Source organism: Alexandromys fortis, unplaced genomic scaffold (assembly GCF_014885135.2).
Source record: "Alexandromys fortis isolate MF-2015 unplaced genomic scaffold, M_Fortis_MF-2015_v1.1 scaffold_343, whole genome shotgun sequence".
Classification (NCBI taxonomy): Eukaryota; Metazoa; Chordata; class Mammalia; order Rodentia; family Cricetidae; genus Alexandromys; species Alexandromys fortis.
This window is the reverse complement of record NW_026068262.1, coordinates 390,641-399,274: the sequence shown is the minus strand read 5'-3', so window position 1 is coordinate 399,274 and position 8,634 is coordinate 390,641. Positions and strand designations below refer to the sequence as shown.

The 8,634-nt window shown below is 45.7% G+C and overlaps 1 protein-coding gene across 1 annotated transcript in view; it reads right to left on the bottom strand.

Moving 5' to 3' along the window:
* Vopp1 (VOPP1 WW domain binding protein) overlaps positions 1 to 6,074 on the bottom strand; it is a 76,000-nt gene extending 69,926 nt beyond the window's left edge. Inside the window, exon 1 of the mRNA XM_050131806.1 lies at positions 5,810 to 6,074. Within this exon, the coding sequence (XP_049987763.1) occupies positions 5,810 to 5,863 (54 nt within the window). The 5' untranslated portion in view covers positions 5,864 to 6,074. The remainder of the gene's footprint in view (positions 1 to 5,809) is intronic.
* Positions 6,075 to 8,634: the final 2,560 nt, after the last annotated feature.

Here is an 8,634-nt window from a genome sequence, read left to right as displayed (position 1 = left end):
ATATACATACATACACACATACACATACTTGATGGCACTGAGAAAAGACCTCCAGGCTGTGCATATACAACACTAACACTCTACCACTGACCTATATCCCCAGTCTCCTAGGCTATTTCAGTTAGTAAATGGTATTAAAATATTTGTCTCTAAACTACTTGTATAGTAGAAGATAAATTCCATCATATTTTGGGCGGTCAAGTGCTGTGGGAAGTACTTCTGTATATGTGTTGTTTTTATTGGTTAATGAATAAAGAAGCTGTTTTGGCCAGTGGCTTAGCAATATAGAGCTAGGCGGGGAAAACTAAAGTGAATGCTAGGAGAAAGACGACAGAGTCAGGGAGTCGCCCCAGAGGGGAAAGACACAAGCTGCCACCTGGAACCTTGCTGGTAGACCAGGAGCCTTGCTGTAAGATATAAACTAGCATAAATGGGTTAAGTTAATATGTATAAGCTTGCTAGGAATGCTAGTGATTGGCCAAGCAGTGATTTAATCAATACAGTTTCTGTGTGGTTATTTCGGGAGTCTGGGCAGCTGGGAAATGAACTAGCAGCCTCATACAACAGTCAAGATAGCTACACTGAGGAGACATTTGAGAGGCTACAGAGAGAGAACACAATAAAAGTAAGTGCTAGGAATTAATGCACAATGGACCTAAATAAGTGGCCAGTCATGCCTATGACCCTACCCTTGCTGTGTATGTCTCCATCATCCCTGTTCCCAGTTAGCCTTCATCATCTGCATAAGCTAAAGGAAAATGAAGGTCAAGTAGAGCCCCAGCTCTGGACAATGTTCCTGACTCCCTGTACATCAGGACATGGCCATTCCCCATTTCAGAGCAATTGCCTCTGCTATGTGTGTCACTGGCTCATCTGTCTCTGCCATCCCCTCTCACCTGTAGCCACCCAGCCCTCCCTGGAGCTCCCAGGGATAAACCCAAACAAAGTCTTTTCCATTCAAACTGAACTGTTGCTCGGATTTTACATATTTTTTTGAGGTAAGACAACTTGAAAGGTTTATTTTAGAAAACTAACAGGTTGGAATTTTAGGGCACGAAGCATTCAACAAACAACAAAAATCCCTTACTCTGAAACAATAAAGTTCTAATTTTGAGGTTCCTGAGTATGAAAGTACATTGAACTACAGAAAAGGACTCACTAATCCTCTACTTTCATAATTTCATAGAGCAAAATTCACTTCCTCACTCTCTCGCCCAGTGATGACCACCCTTTCTTCCCAGCCAAGAACAGCTACTCCTTTGGAGAACAGCCTTGAAGGAAAAGACGGCCTCATTTAGTGCACAGCTTTGGGGCCGGGGACCTATCAGGAAGACACTGAGGGAGGCCCCACCTATAAAATGAGTTCATGCCCCTGTGAACAAACACAGATGAACTTACAGACTTGTCCTGGTGACTCATATTAAAAATAATATTCGAGGGGAGTGTGGGAGGGTGTATAGCTCAGAGGTACAGCGTTTGCCTGGCATGCACAAGAGCATCCACCACACAGGCAAAATATTAGTAAAAATGAATACATCTGTAAGTAAGATTTTAAAGTACACATTTCAGGAAAAATACAGCCCCTTCTAACAGAGACTAAATGTATTTCAAAAGAGTCACCAAGGTAACCTGTAGAAAGAGACTGCTGTGAAAGAATGGACTATGAGGAAAGTCCCCGAAGGCCTCCACGTTTGGGGTCTAGTCTTACTCCTGTTTGAACAAGGTGCCATCAGCTTTAGCTTGTTTCTGCAGTTTCCTGTGGCCCACCGAAGGCTACTAGGAATTATCCCAGCAGCACTGACAGGAGCTGGTTCCCTGATCTCTTTTCCTACCAGGAGCTCTTTTAAGCCAGCCAGCAAAAACTGAAGCAGCAAACTTTAGAATCTGAGGACTCAAGGGGCCTTTAGTCTCCCATTCCTGGGAACCAGCCTGTGACCAACCTATAGGGTATGGTACATGGCTGACCTGCATTTAACCTTGTATTTAACCAGCTGGTAGATGGTGACTGGAAGGTGTGGGAAGTATAAGGATTCCCCTTAGCTGATCATATAATTCACAGGAAACTAAATTGGGGGGAAAGGGTGGTTCCAGGAAATGAGCTACAAGATGCCTCTACCGGGTAAAAAGATGTGGTCATCGGCCTCTTCCTGTTTAAATCCTGACCTATGAGTCTGGCCGAACAGCCAAGATTCCTAGGATGTTCTGCTACCATACAGGTGTCTGCTATCCAGTACACATCCAAGTTCACTGTCTGAAATGTCACATTTAAGCGCTAGATTAGATTATCCCTCTAAGGAGGGCAGACTCCGATTCCTGGAGGAGTTTTGGTAGTTTGCCTGCATGTTGGAATGCACACCTCTGCAAATCTCTCTGGGCTAATGCAAGGCATAGATTCCCTCCATATTCCCGTGTAAGCACACTTTGGGGAAGAAGCAGAACATCATGGTGGGGGAACAAAAGAACCAATTGCCTGAATATATATCTCAACCCCCTCACTTAACAACAGTGAAACCTGGGAAAATTATACAGTATCTCCCACATGAAATAACCATGGGCATGAGGATAATTGCTGGGATGAATCACGAATTAGCATTAGTAAAGTTCTCAGCGCGGGGCTTGGCGACGGCGTAAGTTATTCTCTGAACGCTCACTAAACAAAAATACAAATTTCTCCATCCCGGTAAACGTCTATAGAAGGATGTCGGGGTGAGACAGGGAAGCCCTCTCCGAACTGTTACGACTCTCACTCTACTCAAGGATATCCCCCTAATAAAACTCCCAAGCCAGATCTTCGAGCGTTCACTGAGGGAAGGTTGTAAAGGGCAGTAACGGGGTGTCCACTGCCAGAAAACATGTTCAGCATCAACTGCAAAACAAATGCACACATCCAGCAGCTAAAGAAACAAAACTGAACATCCCTAGTGTCAGCCAACAGTCAGACGCTGGAGCCATGAAATGCCTTCCCTCATAGATTTAACGTCCTCAGAGGGGACCCTAGGCCTCCTCACATACTCTGGGGCTCTCACTGCACAGTTAAGCAGGCGATACAGGATATCAAAAACATCTAAAGTATGCAAATTAAATATTCAAAGAAAACAGTGTAAAATGGAAAAGCTCAGACTAAAACCTCACATTAAACTTGCCCGTAAGAAACTGTTAAGAAATCGTAGAGAGGCACACATCTCTACCAGAAATCAGGCACTGAGGATGGCTTATCATGTGTAAGCGGGCTACCTAGAAAACAAATGCTTCCAGCACTCACATAGTGCACGCTGTGAAAGCAAAAGAACACTGCTTTTGGGGTCTTTTCAACCCTTCAAACAAGTTTTAAATTCCCTGTTAAGATAAACGGTCCATCTAGACATGGTGACCCATCCCTGTAATGACAGCCCTTAGGAGGCCGAGGCCTGGGCTGCACAGGATGATCCTGTCTTAAGAAAGAAAGAAAGAAAGAAAGAAAGAAAGAAAGAAAGAAAGAAAGAAAGAAAGAAAGAAAGAAAGAAAGAAAGAAAGAAAGAAAAGGAGGAGGAGGAGGAGGAGGAGGAGGAGGAGGAGGAGGAGGGATGAAGAGAAACAGGGACTATGGCTGGATAGAGTATTTGTCTAGAATGCGTAAGAAGCCCTAGGTTCAATCTCTGGCAGTCAAGAAAAAATAAAATTAAATGAACAGGAATGCAACCCAAAGGTAGAGTGCCTTGTTCGACTACTATATTCAAGGCCCTGATGTCTTGGGTTCCATTCATAGCACTAGAAAAAAGTTCCTATGCAACAAAACAGCTTATTGGATAGAACAAAACCTTCTGCATTAAAAGATTAGGTGGTAGACAGATCCCCAACAAGCAGAAAGGGAAAAGAGATTCTAGGTGGATTACTATACTTTTCACTTGAACATTTGAGGCGACCAACTTCCTGCTCCTTCTCCCTCACTAGTGGGCTTTTTCCTGTCAGAAAGTATTCAGTGGGCTTTCAAATCTCCCACAAGAGGGGGATGGGGGCTCCTACAGTAGGAACCAATCAGCTTCCCTTTCTTTGTCTGGATTATCCAATCTCCTGCACTAGCCCAAACCAGCCAATTAAGAGAGAAAGGGGGAACTCAACCCATCCTCAAATATAAAAGTTTTGGTTCTGCCAAACAAACTCTGATTTTCAGGTCTGGATCCCCTCTCCACTGGGGTTGTCTCTCTCTCTGTCTCTCTAGTCTTTTTCCCTGTCCTCCCTTCTCCCCACACTCCTTCCCCTGCCTCTAGTGTGCTTCTGCTTGCAATAAAACTTGGCTGAGTGCTGAGACCCTGTTTTTACTGCCTTCTTATTCTTTAAATCAGAAGGGGGGGGGGGAAGAGCCCATTCCTGCAGCTTTAGAGAACACCACCGTAGGCAGTAAATTAAAAAGTTGAAAATAAAAACTGATGTCAGGCAACAATCACAGGTTATCTATCATACTTGAGGTTACTTTTGCTTCTTTTTTCCCCCAGAAGCTAACACAGTTTGGAGGTTTTTCCAATTCCAGCCCTTGACTGTTGGCATGCCTAGCAGTAGTCTCCTGTTCATATCCTCAATAAACATCATTGGAATACAAAAATATAGAAAAGAAAATAATAAGCACAAACAGAAAGAACACCCACCCACCCCCCACCCTGTGCAGTCTTTTAGCATAGACACACACAAGGCTAGGAAGGACACAGGAGTGGCACAAACTGAAACAGGAGAACCTAGATAATCTTATCAAGCACTGTATACACACACACACACACACACACACACACACACGCACGCACACACACAAATGAGGTTATCGGATTACAAAACTTGGCCGAGAAGTGTTAAGGCAAACGCATGTTTATTTTTGTAAACAGTGGTCTCTGGTTCACTTTTTCACAGCAGTCCATGTTGAATCGTCACTCAGAGGGCTTCGTTTCTAAGATTTTTAAAATCTGAGCAAGTGGGAAGAAAACAAGAGGTGGCACTTCTCAAAAAAGCATTAAATGCCCTATAAGAGATATTTCAAAGAAAAGCAAGCAATCTTTGCTCCGTTTTGGAACTTGGAGCAATAAGAAAACTGTTCCACTAACCTTCCTTTCTAAAGAACTAAGACTTTGTCTCCAGCGTCTCCAAGAAAACCAGTAAGTCGTCCCAGCACTGCTGACACCCCAACCAAGGGCGGTTTACAGGTCTCAAGGAAGGTAGTAGGACCGCGTCAGTCAGGGGGTTACCGTTACCCATTAACACTGACTTTATTAATGCAAAATTCTTTCAAAATAGTGAAGCTGTGGGTGAGCGAACAAACCCCCCAAGCCCCAATTCAGATCTTATACACCAGAAGGGCACTATTTTGCCTTTGAATGAACCCGCTGGAGAAGGAAGGGTGTCTGGCGTCACAGGATGTCGCGGTTCAGTCGCCCGCAGCCGCGGTCTAACCCTGGCTGTGCTCCCACCCACCCACCATCAACTTCCCGCGGCTTCACCTCAGTACACCCACCACCCCAGCTCGCCGTGGAATCCTCTCCTCGCCTCTAAAACCGGCACTTCATTTCCCAAAGCAGCAATGTCCCTCTCCCTCCTAACAGCTGCGGGTGGCGCCGCCCCAGGCCCTGTGCAGCGGGGAGCGCGTGTGGACACGCACAAAGGTCCCTCCTCACCCCAACCAAGCGGCGGGGGAAACCGAGGCGCAGACAGGACGCGGCGGCGCGTGGGCAGGGCTGGGGGTCCCGGCACCAGGCCCCTCCGCCACCCCACACCGCAGATCCAGGAGCCCCGCAACTGCCCTTCCCGCGTCCCCACACCGGCAGACGCGGGGAGCCGGCGGCCCTACCTCCAGCAGCAGCCCGAGCAGCAGCGCCGCCACCCTGCCGAGCCGGCGGCTCATGGCTCCCGCGAGGCCCGTCCGAAGCCCGGCTGCGCGGCGGGCTCAGAGCCGGTCCACACCCGGGGACCGGCGTGCAGACTCCGGGGAAACCGGCCGACGCCGGCACAAGGACGCGCCGCAAGCCGGCGGAGCTCGAGGACGTGCCGGGCCGTCCTCGCCGCGCGCCCCCGACCCACCGCACGGGCGCGCGCTCGCGGGCTCGGAGCCGGCAAGGTCTGTGGGGCGCGCTGCGGGACGCGGAGCCGGCGGGCTGGGTGCGAAGTCTGCCAGGTGTCTCCTTTCCTGGAGGAGACCATCTTGTCTCACCTCGATAGTTCTGGGAAGATTTATTAAAGGACGCCGTGTTTGGGGAGGCTGGGGGATGGATACGGAGGAGCCCACTACTGGGGCCTTCCTGAAGTTTCTACGGGAGACATTCTCACTGTGGCTTCTGCAGGTGAGGTGGGCTGCGCATCCCGGGGGGGGGGGCAGCATGATGGAAAAGACAATAAAATCGCAAGGAAAGGACAGCTGACTGCAAAAGGTTGGTGCAGGTTTATGCCGACATCTTTCTGTCTGGCTCTGCTAGGACCTCACCTTTGAGACCCACAATGTACCTCACCTTTGAAGGAGGCCTTTCAGCCACAGAGAATTGCTGTTGACAGTAGTGTCCACTCTCACTTGCTCAAAGACAAGGACTTTGTTTTTCCACAAGGCTCAGATGCCACCTAATTCAAGAAATTACTGAAGCATTGGTTGAACTTGTAAGATGTATCATACCTAACCTAGAAGCCAAATACACAGAGGTGGACAAGAAAACAGTCCATAGAGTCTAAAGAGAGATCAAGTTTAAACAACTGTGATACAGGGTGCTGAGTACAGAGATCAGGAAGTTAGAGTTGTTTAGGATCAGAGAGATCCTACAGCCGGTAAAAATACTTGCCAGAAAAGCCGGAGGAAGATAATTCCACCCTGGAATTCTAAGACAGGAAGAATCAACTCATTTACCTCCACATGGACGCACTGAACATGTGCATGCCTTCACACAAACACATCTCTCTCTCTCCTTCTCTCTCTCACACACACATGCACTAACAATAATGAATTAAATATTTTAATAGCTAGAGTTGGTTAAATGACAGAACTACCTCCAACAGGCATGCAAAGAAGAAGTTTACAAAAATAGATCTCTCGTGAGGCAAGTCTCAAATACTTAGGCAACTTTCAATACAAGCACTTATTTGGTTAAGATAGAACACGTACATGAAACTACACCTGGGCAAGAGAAGCAGAAAAAAGATGTCTTCATGCTTACCCAAGTTCCACGTTCCATCACAGTAACAGTTTCGTGAAGTTATAACACGAAGTAACAGAATAAGAGGGGCAAAAATTAAGCCCTTTGATGAAAACATTAAGTAGGTAGTTTACAGGGAAGCAGGGAAGGCCGTTTTGGGCCTGATGATTTTCTTAGCTCTCTGGTCACTAGAAGTTGTTTCTTTTGGGGAACTTTTATGTGTACACAGAACTGACTCAAAGCCTGTGAAGGATTATTGGACTGTGGTAACTTTGTCTTCTTTAGAAGTCTTTTTAAATTAACCTTTTTCATTTTTTTGAAGAATTTCATATGCGTGTGCTATATATTTGCATTCCCACAACTGTATTCTCCCCTCTCCAATTCCTTCTGTGCCCTCCCACTTCCCCCAAAATATATGATCTGTGTAGATGGGCTTTCTTTTCTGCCAACAGCCCCAAATACTGACATGGAGACTTCTTGTGAAGCTTGGCCTTTAGCTTAGGCTTATTCTCAGCTAGCTCTTACAACTTCAATTTACCCATTTATATTAATCTGTCATGTGGCAGTAGCTCTCGTTATCTTGCAGCTCTTATTTCCTTTCCGTCTGGATGGCAACTCTGCCTTTCTTCTCAGAAATCCTGCCTACTCTCTTTCTAGCTTTTTACCATTCAGCTTCTATTACACCAATCACAACAACACATTTTCACACAGTGTACAAATATCGCACAACAGACCTCTTCAATTATTACTGTTACATTTATGCACGCACACATATATTATATTGCATTATATTATATAACATACTGAGTGCACTTAGTGTTGTTCAGATGAACACATTTAGGGCTGACCGCTGGGGTTGGATAACCTCAAAGGGGACTCATTCCTAAAGAAAGCTCCATCCCCCCTCTCTTAGCAACTGTTAATTGCCTGCACATAGCTCTTCATCTAAGAATGGGACCTTGTGAATTTCCCCCATCTAGTTTAGCATGTCAGTTGGTGTGTACATTATGCAGTTCTTATTTGAGCAACGTTTCCTTTATTATTATTATTATTATTATTATTATTATTATTATTATTATTGCCATTTCCAATAGTAATCCTGTCGTATCCAGAAAACATTATATGTCAGTTTATTATTATTATTATTGCCATTTCCAATAGTAATCCTGTCGTATCCAGAAAACATTATATGTCAGTTGGTGTCCTGGTCCTCTGGCTCTTACAATCTTCTGTGCCCTGCTCTATGATGTTCACAGACCCTTAGGTAGGGGGGTTGTGTTATGTGTGTGTGTGTGTGTGTGTGTGTGTGTGTGTATTGAAGTTCCCGCGGTCACTTACTCTCTGGATTTTGGCCAGTTGCGGATCGCTATAGTGGCCTCCATCTACTGCAAAAAAAGAAACTTCTGTAGACAAGCAACAAGAACCACACTTATCTGTGAATATGAGAGTTCATTTTTTTTTTCATTTTTAAGAGTACAGTTAAAACTGTATTCATTCA